Raw genomic sequence first — 23,492 nt, 5'->3', positions numbered from 1 at the left:
TTTCTCCAATACAATACATCCACGATTCAAAATCAGTAATTTTATCATATCATAGCTTTTGATGTTGACAATATCTTGTGAAACAGTGCTGTAATTTTTCAGTAATTTTCACAAGCAGCCCTGTACTATGCCTTTAACTTCACAAAAAACATACCTATATGTAAACAGTTTTTGTAGTTATTGTGTTAAAATTTCTGAAGAGAAATTTACCACAGCATGGTGTAATGCACTGGCTATTCCACAGGACTTGTTTGTGGAAAAGGGGTCAAACAACCCCAATTTTATCTTTCTGTAATTTCTTCAAACAAATCCCTGGGGTAAAGTTATCAACAAATCCCAAGCTAATTTCTTTCGATTCTCTTGTTAAACTGAGTTAAATTTAGCAGAAGGTATATCAATAATAGTTACTTTTCAAGCTATGAATGTTCATAGACCTCTGAAATGTGCTATGGTTACAAGTAAACAGCGATTGGTAACAATAAACTTGTTTCATTCAATAAAAAACATTTTTAAATCATAATTTGTAAAACTTACATACAAAACAGTATTCTGATAATGCCTTGAAACATGGATGAGTAAGAAGCACTACACCTATGAAACCCACCACAGTTACTGCTTCCACTGGTAAAGGTACCATACAAAATGACTGACTATATGGGCAATTTAAGTGGAAAAAGAGATTAGGGAGAAGAATATTTAATATAATAGTTATAAATAAAAATACTTTTTAAAGTACTGACTTCATAAAGCAATACTGTACTCCCCCTTCAAATTAGTATCTATATAAATTATTCAGGTAGCAATATGATATAAGACACTGGTTTCGTTTTGATGATGTGTGGTGTTATGTCCAGCTTTTGTCATTCTGACCCACCTTTTTCTAAAATTCCACGGGGAAAACGGCATGATTGTTTCTTTATACCAAAGCTACTACTAATAACTTTGTCCATATCTGTCCAACTAGTTTATGCTCCAATTATAATGACCTAAATGGCAATAATTGCAATTATTTTTTAAAAATTAAAGCAGATAAGACTTTCCAGTCAGTAGCCAGGAAGCAACTATTTACGGCTATTGGGTCTTGTTCTGGTTTTCCTCATGGACAACACGGTTGATATAAATTCTTATTTTCTTTTGGCCAATTAATTGCATCTCTTTTACAGTATTCATCATCCTATGTGGAAACCACAAAAATCTATACAAAGTTAGATCACATGAGCATCAGACTATTCTCCATTCAGGAACATTTAATACAGCCAACAATGGAGCCAGGTGCTACATAATAATAATGAAACCTTCATATTAACAGGCATTTCTGTTGTAGATTCTCACACAGCCTTTTTTTAATGCAAATGTAAAAAAAAATGTTTGTCTAGTTTTTATTCTAAATGAACAATTTAAGATTATGAGGTGAAGTAATTCAATCCTTTAACATCTGCTCCAAAACAATAACAGGATGTACTCCAAAACAGACAACAGGATGTGTTGTGTTACACTGAAATTTCCAATTGTTTTGTTTCTCCACTATGGCAGTACAGCACAAACATTGTAATATGATGATCACCCAAGTTTTTTACGCAATGCAAATGACAGTATTTCTGCGGCCCCCTCCCCTTATTTACACAAAAAAGAATGGCTCAAATTTTGCAATTATTCCCTTATTCCTCTATCTTCTTTTCTTTTTTTCCAGATTTGCAGTACTAACACAAATTTACTGTATCAGAAACTTGATAATAGGTCTTTTGACTACTCAAAAGTTCAAAGAAAATTTTGTCTTTTTTTCTGATACTGGTTACTAAGAAATGGTCTTGTCTTGATAAGTTTCCAAAAGATAGTGTTATTTGTAATTACTCTCTCTCTCTCTCTCTCTCTCTCTCTCTCTGTGTGTGTTTTTGTTGGCTGTTGGTTACAATTACATAAAACTTAACTACACACTTGGGTAACTAGATTCATAATCATGCAAGTGTGAGAGGAAAAAGATTGTTACCCATATAATCTGAATTATGGATACACTGATGAACCAAACCATTAATGTGTGTTTGTCTACTTTTGGAAGACAATACAGCAGCAATACTGCATGACAAGGAGTCAACTAGTGTTCGATCAGTTTCTGGGGGTATGTAGCTGTAGATGTCTACATACAGGGCATGCAATTCTTGTAAATTACATGTTGCTAGTTTGTGGGTGCAGACAGAATCCCAGATGTGTTCCATCTGGTTCACATCAGGTGAATTTGTTGAACAATACATCAACATGAGTTCAATATTATGTTTCTTAAACCCTTGTTATCTTAAGATTTTCAACAGTATGCAATGAACGATGTACTCAAAAACACTTGTGCCTGGACCTGATTGTACTCTGTCTTTGTATCTGTCACAGATCATTGCCCATTCCGCTTTACAAGGTGAGCAAGCTTCTGACTTCCACTTTTTGTCACAAGGTGTGGATGTCCAACATCATCTTGCCTACTCATTGTATCATCCACTTTCTGTAGATGCTCCAATAGCCAATTAGCTTCACAAGAAGGTAGTCCCAGGCACAGGGACATAACAACGTCTTATGTCAGTGGATATCATCATTATAATAATTCATCCATCATCTCTGATCTGCTCATATTGTTTTCTTAGAATGTTGCATACCAGCAATGCCACCAAGTGGCATTCAATCTCGTGATGGGCAGTGGTCATAATGTTTTGCCTCATCAGCATATTTGTTCATTTACTTCCAATTGTTGGAAGTAAAAGAACAAGGTAGAGGTAGCAGGGTGTTCATGCTACCAACAAAATTAATTCAACTAGTTGGAAGTAAATATATTTCATTGTGTACAATTAGATCATGTCTGTCAACTACAACAAGTAACAAAGTAGGAAAATAAACTTTCATATTAAACACTATTCAGATTTGTACCAGACTTCTAACATCTTTTTTCCAATATTTGGTCAACATCCTAAATTCTGTCGTCATTAGCAATTTCTGTATCTGCTTTATCATTACACACAATAAGGTATGGCTCTCCCACAATTCTTGATCATATTCTAAATTTGAATACAATAAATTTCCTTGAAAGAAAGTCTTCTATCGACAAATCAACACAGATTTATATATCATTGCTCATGCGTAACTTAGCTTATCTTTTTCTTGCACATTATCCTGTGAACCATGGATGATGGACATCAGACAGATTCCATACTCCTAGATTTTTGGAAAATCTTTGGTAGTGGCACACTGTAGACTGTTAACAAAGGTCCATGCACATAAAATAGATTCTCAGATATGTGTGTGACAAAAAAAGAAAGGAAATAAGACTGGTATTTAACATCCTGTCAACACTGAGGCCATTAGAGATGGGGCACAAACAGAATTTTTTAAGGATGGAGAGGAAACTGGTCATGTCCTTTCAAAGCAGTCATTCTGGCATTTGCTTGGAGCAGTTTAGGGAAATCATGGAAAACCAAAATCTGGATGGATAGATGCGGATTTTAACTGCTGTCCTCCCAAATGCGAGCCCAGTGTGCTAACCACGGTGCAACCTCACTTCATAAGACTTTTTAAGTAACAGAACCCAGTATACTGTCCTAGATGGCAAGTTTTCATCAGCGACAATGGTTTTGTCAGGTGTGCCCCAGAGAAATTTGATAGGACTGCTCTTTCTCAACATATATAAATGATCTGACGGACAGAGTGAACAATAATCTGTGACTATCTGCTGAAGATGCTGTAGTGTATAAGAAAGTGTTGACAGGGAGTGGCTGTAGTAGATTACAGGATGACTTGAATAGAAGTTCTATTTAGTATGATTAATGGTAGTTCCCTCTAACTGTGAAAAAGTAAGATAATGGGGGTAGGAAACTAAATGATGTGGTGTTTGTTTACAGTATTAGTGGGGTGTGCTCAACAGTCATATCAATTAAATATCTAAGCATTACACTGCAAAGTGACATGAAATGGAATGAGCGCGTAGGGGTGGTTGTAATGAAAGCAAAATGTCAACTTCAGTTTACAAGAAGAATTCACATAAAGCATAGCTCATCTACAAAGGAGACTGCATACAGAACACTTGTGTGACCCATTCTTGCATCCTGCTAGAGTGTTGGGGATCCCCACCTGCTTGGATTAAAGGAAGACATCAAAGCAATCCAGAGGTGCACTGCTACATTTGTTACTGGTAGATCTAATCAACATGCAATTATTACATAAATGATCCATGAAATTGAATGACAATCCCTGGAGGGAAGAAGACACACTTTTTACTAAATACTAGTATTTGCAACAAACTGCAGATCTACCCTACTGCTACCAATATACATCTTGAACAAGGATCTCAAAAACAAGATAAACAAAACTGTGACTCATATGTAAGCATATATGCAGTTGGTTTTCCCTTGATCCATTTGCGAGTGGAACAGGAAACAGAATGACTAATAATGGTACAAGGTACTTTACAGCATTCACCGTGTGGTGGCTTCCGAAGTATGTACATATGTGTAGAGTCATCTTTCCATGAAGACAAAGGCTCTTCTACTGGATTCATTATTTAAATGCAACTTTGTTCAAAACTTGCAACTTTTGTTTGCATAACTGCACTATCAGTGCTTATAAATAATTTAGACCTAATTTGCAAGTACATTTTGTATGGTTAACAAACACAATTGTATTCTACAACCACAAGTGATTGTTTATTATGTAGTATCTTCAGAATGATATAATCCCATAAATGTACCCAATTTTCACACTGTCATTTGTTGAAATGACAACACTGCTGTCATTACTTAGACACTGTCTCTAAATTGGGACATCATACCAAGGATCAACACAATTAGTTTAATGAAAGAGAAACCATCTGTCTAAAGCAGTAGGTCGAATATAGGATACATGCAGGATTGAAGAGTATTCAGGACAAGAATGGAAAAACCTATGAAAGATATTCTTCCACAAATATCACACAACACTGCTGAATTATGAGCAAGCTCACCAACAAGCAACAATACCTCAAATTCACAATTGTCATCCATTTAATACTTCAAATAAGTAAACTCTTTTTCCCTACAGTTTCAATTTGGGCAGTCATGGACACTGCATATGCTGCAGCAAGCAGATCTTATCAATATGTGCTGTTAAGTCTTCTCCTCAACATTTACTCTGATAGGAAGTACCTTGCTCAGTCGGATACATAAATCCTTCAACCACAATTTTTACAATTTAAACTACTTTCATCAACACACTTCCTGAGACACAGAACCCTGTAAACATATGAACAGAGTCTTTCCCATACACCCACCAACAATGATCCTGTGAAACACACTCCTTACAACACATACAGAATAAGCTGAGAAAACAGCCATTGTACCAGTAACTGCACCGTTTGATTAATGGTAACTACTCTCAATCATTAATTTTGTTTCCTTGTAGAACTTTTCTATTACCAAACAAAAGACCTGCTCACAATATATGTGACTTTAATTCATTTTGCAACAACTCATGCTCACGCAATTTTGCACAGAAAAGTAAATAAGATAAAATTTGATCTATCACCTTCAAATATATCAAATATTTCCAACAGGCTTTTTTTGGTTAAGATGCTATTCTGGTAACAGATAGAACATTTTTTGGAATTATAAACAGAAAAGAAAATGCAACTTTCAGTTTAATACAGATGAATACAATTTACTTATATTTAAAATGCAGGCAAACTAATAAAATATTTTATCTGGAACACACTGCTGTAGATTTAAAATGCACAATTAAAATATGAGAGCAATGGCCTATTATCTATTGTACACAACGGAAGGACATCTTCACCTTTGAAATAAAATGGAGCAGTTACGAAAACAGTTTTTACTTTTTAACCTGGCAGAACTAGCTCCCAGGTTTCCTTCTAAATGAGATACTAAGAAGAAAGCCTCAAAAATTATTTACCTGTGTTGAGACAAATAATCGAAACTTATTAGTTACCAATAAGATGGAAATCAGGGGTGAGAAATATCAGAGAAAAACCAATCTAAATAAATTTACAGAGGGTTATCACAAATGATAAAAAATTACAAAGGTGAAAAGTGTATGGAGAGAGGGGGGCAGGGAGGGGGGGGAGGGAGGGAGGGAGGGAGGGGGAGAGGGGGAGAGAGAGAGAGAGAGAGAGAGAGAGAGAGAGCGAGAGAGAGAGAGAGTTGTGTGTATGGGGGGTGGGGGTGCATGTGAGTAGGAGTATGCACAGAGATTATTATGATTATTTTATAAATAAAAAGTCAAGGAGCAAATATTTGCAAACCAAGACACACAGGAATGTAGAAGATTAATGTAAATTAAATTCAGATGCACTAAAGCCAAGTATTTGTATGCACTGGAGCTTATAAGAAGCTCTGGAATTGACAGGAGATATTCAACTTACGTGAATGTTAAAAGCATCTTAAGGCTTTGTGATGTATTTTCTGCAATACCAGGTCGTGTAGTCTCAGTGAACAGTTTGTAATACTCCAGTCTTCTTGACAGTTGTGAATTGGAAAATGTTAATATGATTTCACCCCTAGCAAATTGCACACATTTGTACGTCCTAATCTTGCAGCTCGTAGGGCCCATTTGGTTCTCCAACATAATATTTCATCATTCAATTTGCAAACAGCACATTCACACTTTTCACTTCAGAAAACTTTATTGTAAATATTATGCAAATATAAAATAAAGTTTCAGTGAAAGAATACTAATACACTTCTTCATCAGTCAAATTTGTAGTGTATTTATCAATTATTCCACATACAAGAGCAATGTTGAATGTTACCAATCTAACAGTAAAAAGCTATAACTTTTTAGTTAAAAAACACCATTAATTTCTGACCCAATTGCCTTTTTAAACACACCTGGCTTTTCATGCTTCATTCTTGAAGAGCAGTTGTTGAAGAACTAGGCTGCCGTAATCTCTTCACTGGACTCTAAACATCCCAGCCACAGATTTCAGTAGCTGTAGGAATACACAAGTGCAAAACTGATGAAACACACAGATGTCCATCCAGTTTGTACTTTAATACTTCAGTTCTTTGAAGACAGGTGCATTGTTCTGAATATATTTCTCTCTCTCTCTTTTACAATTCAAGTGCCTAACATTCTGTTCTAAAATCTGGCTGGTCCAAAAGATTTGTAAAGGGCATAAACAGCAATTGGCAAACACTATGGAAGGTAAGCATTCCAGGAAGCACTGTACATAAACCATTTTACAGATTATATTTGCTTTCCCCAACCCCCCCCCCCTCCTCCTTATTTTTTCAGAACCATATACTTCCACTCTTGGTCCGACTGCTCCTTCAAATGGCAGACTCACATTTCACTCACAGAAACAAACAGGTGTATAAAATTGGTTGGTTAGGTTTAAAACAGCCTAAAGTTTGTTTGCACATCTGTTTTTGGCCTGCATTCAACAAATGTGGTGCTCGTCTTGTTCAAAGCTTTCTCATAATTTATTCTTCATGTAATTTGTTTACTCTTTTTTCCGGTATGCCTATGGTGTGAAGTATTCATAAGCTTTTAACTGCAGAGAATCCAACTCACTCATGCACTTTCACAATGTTTACAATGTGTTTGCAGTTTCGGGACAAACTTCTTACGTATCATCTTTGCAAAAAGTGATGTCATCTTTCAATTAAGATGATCATTCCATAACTATTTAAAGTGAAGACTGAAGACTCCTTATACACCCTAACAACTTTGGATCAACTGCCAATTGTGATAAAACTGTCCAAAACATATTTTTCAGCATGGGGCACAATTACCAATACAACAAATAAAAAATTTCAATTATATCAATATTATCCCTGTTCTACTCTCAGAAATTTCCATTTTGTATTTGTGACTTATTACTTTTGCAACCCCAATACCTGACCTTTGCTTCTTATAATTACATCCCAGCCAGACTTCTGAGACTACTGTTGCTGTAACCATAAGCTGTAAAGTTGAAATACGTTCTTCAATCCCTCTGCATATAAGTTTTCTGCTTGGTGCTTTCTTCACATCATTGTCAACCAAGCCAGAGTTGAGAGCAAGACATGGTAACAGTTACTGGGCACAAGTTTGGAACTCTAGGATGAGTAGTTAAAAGTTTTAATTCTGAATCTTATCCTTGGTATGGGTAGTACAGTGTGAACACACAGTGTTGTGGAGGAGAGCTAACCCCTACAGCTATTTCATCAATTCTGAATGGCACATCTCATTTGATGAACATTTCATAGTCAATGTCAGCTGTCATTGTTGACCAACATTCCACGGAGTCAACCAAAGGAAGACCATTTTCATCCCTGAAAATGAAAGTCATCCTGTTTTGCTTGAATAAAGAGATTGAACCATTTTTTTCACTGCATTGACCATTGTTTTAATCATTTTTTGCTGTAGGATATGCATGTCTTGTTGCCCATAACAACGTGTGAAAACCAATCATTTTTCTTGACAATATCTGTTCAAAAACATACATGTGTGTGACATTTATCATTCTCTGTGTTGGCTAATAAACATTTTTGGCTTCCATCTTGCATATAATTTGTGATATCCACACTTTTTCACGACAAACACGTAAAATGTAGTGCATCCAACATAGGGAATTCATCAGCCTGAGCAGCAGTCTCCAACAGTCTACCTGATCATAGATTTTGCACCACATACTGCACAATTTAATCAGTCAGGATACTAGATCTGCCACTCCACTCTTCATCATGCACATTTTTACAATCACTTTTGAAGTCTCAATGTCAATGTCTGGCCTTTTATTTCATTCATTACTGTAGGCTCATAAACTAGGCACAATTCCCAATGAATCTGAGCAGCTGTACAATATTTTGATCATAAATATTAAATTACATCATGCACTTTGAAACTAGTGGAAGCAACGCTTTTTGTAAGTAATTGGTGTTTGCTGTCATCCATACCCAAATGACTACCAAACAAAAACAAAGACTTCTACAGCTTTGTAAGCAGTTAATAGATAGTTATGCACTCAAGCAACTGTGTTTCCGACACATCGATACTTAAATGAGAACAAAAGACCCTTACTTTTTAATTATACGATGCATTAAGGAATTCAGATTTATTTCTTTTTCAATTCTGGCTTCCCTCACTCTACACTTACTTTTCCTCTTCACCAAAATTTAAATGACTTCTCCTGCTGTCTTCTATTCTCTCACTTTCCTTCCACTGCCTTACAATCCATTACCACTGCTACATTTCACTGGGACTGCTTGTTTAGTTTCCAGATTTGGTGTTTATGTTTTATACTAACATAAAAATAACTAATACTAACATAAAAATTATTTACATATCATTATGAACGATGATGAAAATAATGATAATGAAAATCAGTACACAAACTGTGAACAATACAACAAAGCATGATATGAGGCTAACAGTGACGAATAAATTGTTGGTTAAAATGCAAAACAATTTTTTACAATCTTCAAATTTCAATAATCAGCTGCTAGAAGAAACTGTGCAACACTTAACTATGAAATCAAATGTGCAACTGTTTATAAAATTGACAAAAATGCTCAATAGTAATGAGTGTACAATTGGTTCCGCAAATCAGGTGCTGGTCGGCTTGGCTAATTTAATGGGTCCACATAAAGCATCAAGATTAAAATAATTTTTTCTTTAAATATTATTGTCTTTGCTGAAATTAAACATTTTTTACATGTGAATTCCAAGATATGTTAACAGGTAAATACATAATTTGCTGTTTTCAGCAGATAAAGAACCAGTTAAGAATACATCAATACAAAGTCTTCTAACTGCATATTTTAACAAGCAAAGCGACTGTATTTTACGCATACATATTGCAGCAGCTTTCACAGTTTAGTGATAAAAATAATTCCAAGCATGAACAATAATTTATCATTACTACCTTATCAGCTCCAATACGATGGTTGTGTCACATGTTATTCAATGAATGAATATGTAATCTTAACCACAATCCATAACAGTACCGAAAAGCTAACCACCCTCAGTTGCATCAATCTCCAACGCAATTTAAATTCCATTATGATGCTTGCAAATAACACTGCCTTACCTTGTAGCAGAATAAAATGCCACACAATAAGAACATTACAATTTGTTTATAACTGTTGTCAGATACACAGATGCATTGAAAGTACACACATCTTTGAAACTGCCTCATTTACTATTCGCAAAATGCACTCTACCTAATGAAACATACGCAGATATGAAAATGTTTTATGTTCAATGAAGGCTACTGTTATATATTGCAGATGGTAAAATGTGAAAAACAGAACAGCAAGGTAACAAAAGTTATATAATACAATCAACAGTTTAATAGCAAATTGTATCCCAACTTGTTGAGAGCAGATTTTCAACCATAGCTGCAGTTGCTTTCTTTATACAATCCATATACCTTATGCACACATTAAGAAATTACAAATCAACCTCAGTGAAAATCAGTTAATAATTAAACCTGACTTACATATCTGTTGGAAATTACGGTACAAACAGTACTTTAACCACACTGACAATGATATTTTCTTTTCAGGTATCTTAAATTGTTGAGAATAATACATTCCCTAGTCTTAACTGGGATGGGTCTATAAATATCTTTCAACTGAAATGCACACAGCAAGTGAATACATGCAAGCATTTTCAAATATATTTTACTACTAAATAACCAGCTCTCAGTCTTGAACGTAGTTAAATAAATGTTTATACTGATTCTACACCATCAGGAGAAAAGCTGTTGCAAAGAAGTTTTCACACTTATTCTTGGGTAATGAAACTGCATTGAGTGTTTACATATTACTTTTGGCTGCACTTAACTTTGATCAAGAAGAAAACTGTACAGTGTAAATATTTGGAATTTATAGAAAAAAACAACACTCGATATATGTGAACACTGAAAATTAGTTATTAGATTCAACTACTACAGTACAATTACAGTAGTAGAATGAATAATTAATTAAGAACTGGTGTTGTAAGGAATCTGGTTGCCCTTTGAATACAAGATGAATAAATAATAACAGTTGGGAGGGGGAGGGGGCTGGGGCAGGGTGATGTGGTACTATTGGGCAACCTAAACAAATACATAACTGGCTTTTCCTAATAGATTTGTTATATTCCAAGTATTTGTCTGTGATCATCTCACACTCAAGACTTCTAATAGGAAGGTGTCATATCATGATGGAAGCACATGCTGACCAATTCAGTAGTGCATCTTCAACATAAGTGCTATGTCAAACAAACCAAAGTAATGTGGAAAAACTGATCACATGAAGGTACATCACAAACACTAACAAGATACGATAGTATTCACAGTGGTTGCTCACATTCTACATTAGATGGAATACAATTCATTCCCCATAAAGTGAACCAAAGTTTTATACGACTGCGCAGTGAAGCAGACATTAACAGTTATCATCATCTCTATGTGACCACAAAGAAAAAATGTATGATTAAAACAAGTTTGTGATGCAGTACTATCCCAATTTGTACATTTGTGGAGGATGAAACCAGCCATTTTGTTAAGGAAATCATGCTAGTATTCAACTGATGTGACTAAAGAAAACTGCTATCAGGATGGCCAAATGCTCCCAAATACTATACATCAATTGAAGTCTCCACGTTTGTTATACCATCTACTCCTCATAATTTTAGGACTACCATGCACTTGCTACAGAAGAATACTGAAGATAAGGTGGATAGATCACGTAACTAATGAGGAGGTATTGAATAGGATTGGGGTTAATTTTTATCCTCTATATAACAAAATGTATTGTTTAGCACTTTATAGATTTTCTTGTCATCAATTTGGCTGTCATTGCAGTTGTCTTCAATCCAAAGACTGTTGTGATGCAGCTCTTCATACTAGTCTATAAAGCAGAATGCTAGTCTATCCAGTAGAAATCTCTTCATTTGTGCAACACTACTGGAACCTACACCATTTTAACCTGCTTACTGCATTCAAACATTGGTCTTCCCCCTCCAATTTTTACCCCCTCCCCTTGCCTCACACTTCCATCTATGATTTCCAAATAAACTACTACTTGATGGATGAGGACCTTGGTCTTCCTTCTACAGTTTTTACCCTACACACTTCCCCTACATCATTCCTACTCTTTGATACCTCAGGATGTGTCCTATCTAACAGCCCCTTCTTTTAATCAAGTTGTACCATAAATTTCTTTTCCCACCTATCTGATTCAGTACCTGTTCATTTTCTTCGACATCCTTTTGAAACACCACATTTCATTTCATACGAATCTAATATCCTCTGTCTGGACTGTTGTCATTTCCAATATGCTTCCATACAAGGCTACACCTTCAAGATATCTTAAAACTAATTTATTCATATCGTCTACCGATATGCTTACATTTTAACACATTTCTTTCTTTAACATGTTTGTTATATTACAGAAATTTCTCTCTAAAAAGCAAACAGCATCGTGAAACATTTGATACAATAAAGTTTCCAGATGTATCACACCACTACATTAATGAAAAGACAGCTTCTCCATCCCCCCCCCCACCACCACCACCACCACCACCACACCTCCTCCTCCTCCATCTTCACCATCATCTTCTTCTTCTTCCATCTCCATCTCCTCCTTGTTGCCAAATGTCCCAACTGTGCAATGAAAGGCCTTCTACCCGCTCTCAGTTCTAAGATACCTCTACACTATTCTTGTTATTTTTGGGTTCCAGAGATTTTTCATACACTTCTGCAAATTCCTTTGCTATTAAAAATAAAAATAAAGTTACTCATTCATTTATTCCTCTCTTTCTTTTCTGCGTTTTCCTCCAACATACAATATCACATTATACAAAGGCACTTTAAAATTTCCTAAATAGATTCGCATCACACTGTGAAGGATACAATGAGAGTGAAAGACAGTGTTTTAAAATTACAAAAATGATATTTAAATAACTTTGGATAAGGCATTTTCTGTCAACTAAATTAACATCATACTAAGAATAAAAAAATCATTAATTCAGTATTTTGTATCTATACACTTGTCAATAAAAACTTTATAAAAATGGAGCAGGCACTGTATAAAAGGATTTCACTATCATTCTGCCCTCCGCGACTCTCTTTGCTTGGGTTGCTGGGTGGTTTACCTGCTTAATCTCTGCTAGCTCTTATCAGATTATATCTGATTGTATGTAATGATTGCTAAATAAATTGCATACTAAACTAAATTTGTACTAACAGATTTGCAGTTCTTATTTTTAACTATAAGTTTAATTACAGACATTTTAATTTGACTTTCATTCTTTAATTCACATTCCCAATAAGATGAACTACAGCTCTGAAACTGCCCAAGTTATAGAACTCGTGTTTTAGATTTTTATTTAGGTTACACAGGATCACAATACACAATTACAAAAATCTTATTTTTAGTATAACAATTGAAAATTCTGCATTGATGCTAAGAACTGTCTGGAAACAAACATCCAACACAAAAATGACTCCTCACACAGAGAATGCTTGCAATGGCTGTCTATCATGTACAAATATGCAAGTCTCCCCCCCCCCCCCATGCTCTCTCTCTCTCTCTCTCTCTCTCTCTCTCTCTCTCTCTCTCTCTCTCTCTTCTTTCTCTCAACAACATGAGATCCCATCAAGCAGCATAATCCCAAAATTGTGTTCGATTTTAAACATTAAAACTTCCCACAAATATGAATTAAATTGTACAGTAAATTCAGACTCGATGTTAGTCCTGCTATAGTGTACTTGACAAAAGAGCCTCTGGTATTGGTAGCAAAATGAATGCTGTCAAGCAGACACTTCAAATGGTTGTGAAGATATTAATAATCATACAATACAAACGTAGACAGCTGTATTTTTTCACACCTGGATCAAACATTAGCCAAACAGGAATGTGAGACAAAGGAGAGATCCCTCAGACAGAGTGTAAAAGCAACAAACACTAGTTCTAGTCAAGTCATATACAACAGTGCCCAGATCATGGTATGGAACACACAGCTATATAATCAAAAAATCCCCACCAAATTGAATGTCAAGTCATTTAACAGTCCATTTGAAAGGAATCATTGAACCTATGAAGCAACCATTCATTGTTACATACTGTCAGGTTACAAGTAAACACAATTCATCAAGCAGTAAACCTTAAAACTTGAGGTTCTGATGTCACTAGGACCATTTCTAATATGCCTTTTTTTAAAATTCTGTTAGCATTTGTTGTGTGCATATGTATGTTACTGATATCTATATTACTAAGCAACTATCCCGTGGCATGAAACCTGCAGAGAGTTGCATGTTGCCTACCTAACAGCTTCCAGGGACGCCAAGAATTTGATTTTCAGTATTTCATATAAATAGTGACTGAATATAAAAATTACAGATGCTGACATAATCTACTGATTAAGAAACATAATCTTATGTGAAAGGTTCAACACAATAAGACAAGTATTAGAGTTCTAAACTGTGTATATGTCTCGAGACAGGATAACTCACCACACGTAAATTTCCAGATTGTATTCATTCAGGATCTGAAAGCACTTATTGACTTGCAACGAACTTTACACATACTTTCAAACTTTCACAAAACCACTACTCGCCCAACATAACTCAAAACATGATGAAAGGGAAAAAGTTTATCCCTTACTACAATTTCATTGTTCATGCAGTAGAATTGCTGCAGCAGACATGACATTTTAATTTATCTCTTCTTTACTTCTAAACTGTATTCACAAAACATCCTGCAGTCTTCTCATGTAACAGTGAATGTACCTGCAAAATCCTATCATTCTATGGCAGACGGTTCAGGAGATATGACATCATAAACATTGAGATGCACGAAAAACTAGTTTTGTTTAAAACAGAGTGCAAATTACCCAGATCATACTCATTCAGGTTTGATAATGACAGCACTTATCAGGTTTCAACAAACTCTAAACGAAATTTCAAACCTTTACTAAACTTTTTCTCACTTACATGTTTAACGTCAAACATTTAACAGGTTAACTGATCTGTATGGTAATTAGCAGTTTAAAGCTGTTTTACACACAGGAGTTTGATTCTTTAAGGAATCAGTGGTTTGTGTGTGCTAACTGTGTTCAGAATGATGTGCAACAAAAAACATCAAAAACTCTTAGTCTATGATGCATTTAGTGTACAACTCTGTCCCAGATGCCCATTAAAAGTGTTTTGTACTCAACGTCTATTTCAAAACTGACTGGGATGGTTCATTATTGAGTGCCTGGAATAATAATAATAATAATAATGATCACGTTAAAACCAACATCTACAATTAAGTAAGAGTCACTGTGACAGTGAGAAATTTATTTTTCTAGTTTTAAAATATCACTTTGAATATTGTTGCAACATGATACATGTTGTATATACATTGAGCAGTCCAACTTAATCTGCCTATGAACTAGAGCACTTAGTCCACTCTGTCTCAATGACACATTCAAACAAATATGTCCATTCATAATTCAGTCAAATAAGCTACTGACCAACTTGGCAACATCATTAATAGACAGAAAGTACACATTATGTGCATGTACCTGTGCTAGGCCTATGGGTAGGCCTGCTAAATGGCCCCTCTCTCAGACAAATTCAAATTGACCAGAAATCTTACTAATTGTAAATGGAGCACAATTAATATGTCATCAAGAAATTTTATGAAGTATGTTTGATCTATGAAACTGTTCACTACTAAATTTCAGACTTATTCACTTCAAATAAATTGTTCTTGGGACTTGAAACTTTCTCCAGTAACCAGTCCACTATGTGAGTGTGTGTACGCCAAATTTTTCTGTAAGTATTAGCAGCTCTTATTGATCCGATTCACAGTGTAAACTTTTACATATTATTTTACGTTCTGGAAATAGCACCTGTTAAAGAAGACAAATTCAGCCCATGAGAGACTTGACAGCCCATACTCTCACAGTATTTTATCAGAAGAAACTGTGATTAAGATAGCAACACTATTATATGACATGTTGCAAAACAGCTGTCAAAGAACTCTTCCTCTAGACTAGTACGAACTTCTGGAAGCACTAGTGAACAAAACCATGTTCAATTCCGGTAGTGTCAATGCTGAAATACACTGGTAGGACACCATATGCAGCCGACATCTTAGAGCATACTTGTTGAGATCTTATAGAATAAGGATCAGTTTTTTTTTTTAAAAAAATTTCCCTTGTAATTTTTTTCTCCCCATGCCCAATAAAGCTTTTTGTTATCAGATAAGAAGTCTGACACTAGTTGCTCTTAGAGATAAGAAAATTTAATTTACTGTTCACCAAGTATCACCACAAATGGATCTCTCTCTCTCTCTCTCTCTCTCTCTCTCTCTCTCTCTCTCTCTCTCTCTCTCTCTCTCTCTCACACACACACACACACACACACACACAGTCTGAAAGACTTGCTGCATAAAGGTATCATGACTACACCTAACTATAACTCAGAAACGTTTAGTAATGTCTAGACAAGTTTCACATCCCTGAAAATAAACTTTCACTGTTAAACAATAGAATAGTTTTATCAAATAACCTTTAAAGTACAAAACGAAAGAATATCAAAGATAAGGCTGGACATATGAAAGTAGACATTGCACAGTTATATGAGAAAGACTGATGAAAGTTTTTAGTTAACTTTGCACTTACACTGCATTATATAGCGGGACTCTTATTAATGTTTTAAAAAAACTGAAGTGATGTAGATGACACTGAGAAAAGTAATTTAATATACGACACATACATAGGGCCACAAATGTTGGGAAATACCCCAAAAGTAGATGGCAAATGTTAAGCATTTCATGTCACCAGGTGCAGCAGTGGAGCCAGTCAGTCTGTTGGACCTGATCATCCCAACCCAAGACAAGTATTCATGTCAGTGTCGCTCAGGGTTCGCGTCTTGGGTCTGACAGGCAGTGGGTGTTTTCTTCTTCTCTTTCTATTCTTTTCTTTCATTAGACAGTTGTGCACTTATACTGAGGTGACATTTATTATTTTATTTACTAGTCTTGTGGTCTCCGTTAGTTAGCTGCAAAGTACAGTACAACCAAAACCTACCATATGGTGCCACAAGTAAATAAGTATAATTTTTTGAACTGCATTGATACCGGTATATGATATACACATTCTTTACTAAATAAAGTCTGTAAGCAAAGAAAGATGGTAAAACAGGAAAGAAACACAAAATTAGAACAGATTTGCTTGATTAAGGTGAGGAAAACTATTTAGTGGCTTCTTAATTTACAACTGATCACATTTACAAAAAGTATTCAATAACAGAGTAGCCTAGTGGAGCAATATGCAAGCACTGCCCCTAACAGTGATGGTAGGACCTACAAGCCCAATCGTTGCACATGCAGTGAAGTACATCATCTGGGGACGCCACATGTTCAACATTTGTCATCCACGTTTTGAGTATTTCCCAACATTTGCAGCCCCATGTGCCTTACATTAAATTACTTGTTGCAGAGTCATATACATCACTTCGGAGGTCTTTAAGTATTAATAAGAATCACCCCTGTTTCTTGCAAAGACACGCAACAAATAGGGAGAGGTATGGGGGTAGCGAGATACTGGCAATAACTGTGCCTCTCCCACAACAAATATATGGAGTTTGCTCACAGATGAGAGATATTTTAATTCATAATAAATAAGAACACTCCAGAGCTCAAAACATATATAGACAGCAAATATTAAGATGTTATCTTTAGTGTAACACACGTTTCTAGGTAAGGAAATGTGAAAATATACAATAGCTTAATTAACAGAATGACTTTTTCTAGCAGTGTATCAAATTTTATTAATATCTATATGTCAACTAAAATGTCTGGTTTTCAGGTACCTGTCTGGAGACGCCATTATGAAAGTTACAGCAAAACAAGCATCCAATTTGGCCAGAAGCTATACTTCCTTAAATAAATTTTCCTTTCAAATTTACAAATGCCTAGTCATATGAGAGTGAAGTACAAGATTTGTATGCATCAAGCAGGTAACAAGGAAGTTTTAAATAGTTCTTTTGAATAACTTTCTTTTTTTTTATTTCAGAGTGCTTGTCAGATTCCTTCATACTAGCATTTTTAAAGACAATTAAGTGCTTCGCACAACACAACCGGTAATGCTGAAATACAAACACTGGGAAAAACAATGCTTAAAAACATATTTTTGTAACTATTAGTATATCCTAGTCATGACCCGTGAAAAATTTTGATGCTGCATCACAAAATTCATTCAGATTTTTTCAGTCAAAGAGTGCAAGGGACATTTAGCTGCCATAAAAATTCTTCTTTTATAATTGATCATTCATTTAGTTCAACCTCCAAAGATAAAGGTACTGTAAAGCTTTGCTTAAAACTGCTATAATGCGGCTCTTTTCTGTTGTCTCAGAAGCTCCTGAAAGACTCAAAGAATTTCTCCAACATGAGAAGCATTACAGAATTAAGTTTCTTTTAAATATTTAATGTACTTTCAAAATTGATACCATAATAAAGACAATCTGACATAACTTCATTCCTAATTCAATTGACAGTTTACCGAGAGGAATTTACTAATAATCACTGGACCCAAATTAACTGACTAACAACAGTCTCCACACACACAACTTTCAAAAAAAAAAAGGAAAACACACACACACACACACACACACACACACGCACGCACACACACGCGCGCGCGCACACTGCTACAACAGGGTGTTCAATAAATCATGCATTTCAATACTTTCTATCATTACAGAGTCATTTGTAAGCAAAGGAAGGGTGTAGCATCCATTTCTGTTCCAACGTTAAGAACTTTACTGAAACTTCAGTGAAACTGGCTAGTGATTTAAGGCATTCAATCACCAATTTATAATCACAGGAAGCTGGGAATAAAGGAGGGGGTTAATTTCATGGTCACTATAGCTTAAAATGAACCAATCAATGAAAGACTTCTCCAAGCTTCAAATTAATGTAAAAGAATCAGAGATGTTTGAAAAATACTCTTACATATCACCACTCCCCTAATTATAATTGTAAACAATTTCATATCGAAAAAAAAATGTTGATGGGCAGACTTCTCCCATATATGCAGCATTTAATGTGATAAAAACTGATCAGTTTGTTGCAAAAATTGAATGAAAACAATTAAATTAAAGACAATTTATTCATGGAAACATGCATACAAATAATAAATCATTTAAAAAGAAGTAACAATATATCCCATCTCAATAAAGAAATACTTTCCAAACATTCAATATACAAAACAAGAATGAATAGCATGATTCACTGGAAATAAAGACTCTTGAGTATCTGATAACTTCATAGAATAATAATATTGCACAAATCAAAAGAAGACTAAGAACATAAGTATATATTTATCTCTGTGTGTATGAGATAGAAAATGCTGAGGGATGGAAAGAAGTTTACCATTTGACACATGGGAAAAAAAGAATGCAAGAATATCTGCCATCAAAACTGATTTATAACCAGAGGATAACATCTGAAGGACTAAGGTGACACCTCCACAAATGTAACAGATTTCTAGACTTTAAATAAAACAATACGGTCAATGCTATAAAAATATATTCAACTCCAAATGATACCACTCCTTTCACTAAAAAACGATACATGCAGTCTTCATCCAACTGCACACAGTTTTTCACATGGACGAAATTAATTTAATTCTTGTACTTCAGAATTTTCAATAAGAAATTTCATGCAAATAGTAATGCATCTACTATCACACTCTTACTTCACATAAAGAGATTAGGAACTTTTTAACACAAGCATGCCTCTTTACATTAGTATCATACAATATTTATAGCACATTATGATGAAGGTGGTGATGATGGAAGAGGAGGGGGAGGAGGAACAGGTGGAGGGGGATCTTTGGGCAATGGTGGCTGTGAGGGTGGACGAAGTTCCAATGGAGGTAATGGCGGTGGTGGTATGGAGTGTAGGTGAGGTGGCAATGGTGGTGGCGGAACTGATAGCATTGGCATGTGCATGGACTGCTGCATGTCATACGGCATGCTATAGTACCCATACATGTAGTCAGGCTGAGGAATAATCCCCTGGGGATGATGATATGGTTGGTCATAGTAAGGATGGTACAGATATGAAACGCTGTCTCCAAAATTGGACAGATTAACTTGACCCCTATCACATACCTTAGTACTATGAGGCCCTCTGCTGGATCGCAATTCGGCCCCATTGTGCTTGCTACCCGTAGATTTTTTTGACGACTCTGGTGTCGTCACACGTGCAGTTTTGTGAGGCGGCTGATTTATCATCTCTGACTTGGAAGCGGTCCACTCACGTTTTCGATTGTCTTTTACAGGAGTCGAAGAACTCGTCGCACTGCCACTATCACTGTTACAACTGATTTTAATCTTCAGAGGACCACTAGGAGCAGCTTGAGGAATCTTCACTTTTAACGGGGTATTTGGCAGAGTTTGTGGAGGATCACTAGGTACATCTAGCTTTTTTAACTGGTCTCTGGCAATTTTCAGTTTTTGCCCTAACTTCAGTTTCAGTTCTGATCCAGATCCGGAACTGGTAGATGCTTGTTCCAATGAACTACTCTGTATCTTTCCTTTTGGTATTGTTATTTTAATCGGAACAGCAGCTGCTGGAATAGATTCAGGCTGCTCCACTTTGTAGCGTTCTTTATCTTTACTTTTGTGTTTACTTTTATGTTTTTTCTCATCTCTTTTATCTTTATGTTTGTGCTTTTCTTTTTTCTTCTTTTTGTCACTTCTATGATGTTCCGACACCTTTTTTAACAATGAGTCATCGGCATCAGTCGCTTCAGATGTTACAGGAGTGTCGACGTGGTTCCCTTCTGAAGTCAGTGTCACAGTCTTCTCATACGGAACATCGAGCAATGTTACAACATCTAACATGTTGTTATTGTTAAGATTAAGGTCATGGATAAGTGCACCAGAGAAACCACCAGCACTTTCTGCTGCTGGTGATGGAAATGCTATTGCTCCCAAATCACTAGTGATAGACGGTTTTTGTGACTCTGCCACCATGTGACTAGGAAACTGTCGAACAATATTTGTAGGTTTTGCATCCTTTGATGCAGGCATACTCTTAGATGTAGCTTTCATTCCACTTTCATCTTTCTTCTTTTCACGAACTGACTGAGTTGCCTCTGATGCTTTACCCGGTAGTTTAATTCCCATCTTTGCTTCTCTGATTATGTTTTCATAACCTGCTATCTCGTCTAGCTTCTTAACCACTGGCACTAATTCAGGCTCACTGCTTGAACTACTTGTTCTGTTACGGTTATGGCTTTGATTTGAGGTTCCCGATGAGATACTCTTTCCAGGAGTGCTTGGGGCAACTAGAGGTGGAGACCCAAAATGTATCTGAGTAGTATCAGGTGGCTGTGAAGGAACTTTTCTTGCAGATGATGGTGTACGCTGCTTGGATTTCGCCACACGAGGCGTGTGCGGCGATTCTCTTGTTGGTGTGGTTTTCTCTGAACTGTGTGTCTTCTGAGAGGTTCCTCCTAACTGCTTGCTGGGAGTGGACAAATTTGATGGACTATGCTTAACTGTTTCAGTTTCATGTTCAACCTGTAACAGTTTTGCTGGTGACACATCTTTCTCAGACCTCTTCTTTTTACTTTCTCCAGAAATTGCAACAGGAAGACCATTAACTGCGAACTGATCATTTTTTCCACTTGAAACCTGAGAAGACGCGGATGACACATCCACTCGGCTAGAGGAATGACTAACACTAATGCTCGGTACCTGCAATGTATCTGCTTTATTGCTAGACGAATGTCCACTCGATTTCACTTTTAAGAGAGATTTCTGACTCTTGCCTGGGGATGTACCCTGTCCATGAGAATGTACCTGAAGTTGCCCAGACAATGATTTTTCTCGAGATGTATGACTTGAGGATCTGTGGTGAGTTTTGTGACTAGACTTCTCTGAGCTATAACTAACTGAAGCAGAACTTTGCTGTGATTTTGAAGATACATTTTTAGTTGGTGCTATTGTTACAGTGTCTTCATTGTGGTCATCTCTATTCTGTATCTGTTCCTGTTTAGGTTCACACCTTTCTGGTCTATCATACTTCACATCACAAGGCATTTCCAACTTACGATCACCTTTAAGCTCTGTTCTCACATCGTTTTTTCCTGGCTGAGAAGCAAGAATATTGGATTTTGACACTTCAGAACTGTTCCTGCCATCTGCTCTTCGCTCTGACATGTCAGCAATAGTACTGTGTGAATCAGCAAAATTAGATCTACGATGTTTGCTATCAGATCCAGAATGTTTGTGACTGTGTTGATGTTTGTGCTGATCTGAAGCTGCATCACTGTGACTCTTCTGTGACGGACCTTGCCACATATTTGAAGACAAATCACTATCAGCTGGACCAGCAGCTCTCATTAGTTCCTTAACACGTACATCACCACTACTGTGAACCAAATTGAGAATGTTTTTGTTTTCATTTGAACCCCTGTGTCTCGTAGCATCTGTATTCTGGGTATATTTTGAATGTTCTGCCTGAATATTTTTACTTTCTGTCGACATAGTCATCATCCCATCTTTTGACGAGTTTGCGAATAATGATGTGTTACTAGAATGCTTACTATCAGAAACTGATGATCTAATATCATCCGTTTCATTTCCTTGAACAACCGACTCTGCTGTCAGCTCAATACAACGTGGTTCTTTTTTAATATGACCAGTTGACGATACTGGCAGCTCCTGCTGTAGTGAGGTATTATGCATTCTTGTCTCTGAGGTTTCATGGCGAGATGGTTGTATGAACTTGTGTTCACTTGTACCTCTTACAGACACATCCCGCTTTGAACTTTCCCTGCTGTGGGCTTGTTCACGACGTGCTGCATCACGTGCTGAAGATGTAGACTGTCGTATGGGAACATCATTCCGTGAAGACACCTGCTTCGGATGATGTGACTGAGATGACAGAGCCTGATTTGAACTTGACTTGTTGTGATGGGGGCCATTTGATGACGGTGCCAAAGATCCTCCACTGTTGCTGGTGTGGTGGTGGTGGTGGTGATGGTGGTGATGGTGATGAGGAACTTCCCTGTAAATCATAAACATAAAACTATATGATTTGCACAGCACAACAAATTTTAGGTATAGTTCTATTTATAATTTAATTAGTTTACAACTAGGAAACAAGCATTACATTAATACTGTGTTTCATGAAAACAGCTTGAAACTTCACATAAAGTTAAATTCTACTTTATACAACAGCGTGTTGAAAAAACTGCAAAATGAAGTTTTCACTCTGCAGCAGAGTGCGCACTGATATGAAACTTCCTGAAAGATTAAATTTGTGTACCGAACCTAGACTCGAACTCGGGACCTTTGCTGTTTGTGAGCAAGTTCTCTACCAAATGAGTTACCCAAGCATGACTCGTGATCCGCACTGGCGGATTTGAAGCTGTGAGGATGGATTGTGAGTCACGCTTACGTATCTCAGTCGACAGAGCACTTGTGTGCGAAAGGCATAGGTCCCAAGTTCAAGTCTCAGTCCAGCACGTAGTTTTAAATACTAAAT

The 23,492-nt window shown here is 36.2% G+C and overlaps 1 protein-coding gene across 2 annotated transcripts in view; it reads right to left on the bottom strand.

Moving 5' to 3' along the window:
- The window catches only part of LOC126297656 (cyclin-T-like), a 116,867-nt gene that overhangs the window by 5,574 nt on the left and 87,801 nt on the right, over window positions 1-23,492 (bottom strand). Inside the window, exon 9 of one of the 2 annotated variants that reach the window (XM_049988739.1) lies at window positions 20,105-23,012. In XM_049988739.1, coding sequence (XP_049844696.1) covers window positions 20,105-23,012 — 2,908 coding nt within the window. Of the gene's footprint in view, window positions 1-19,078; window positions 23,013-23,492 lie in introns of those variants that run through there. The other variant, XM_049988738.1, reaches the window with a different exon arrangement.

This window comes from Schistocerca gregaria, chromosome X (assembly GCF_023897955.1).
Source record: "Schistocerca gregaria isolate iqSchGreg1 chromosome X, iqSchGreg1.2, whole genome shotgun sequence".
NCBI lineage: Eukaryota > Metazoa > Arthropoda > Insecta > Orthoptera > Acrididae > Schistocerca > Schistocerca gregaria.
This window is presented reverse-complemented; position numbering and strand designations above follow the sequence as displayed.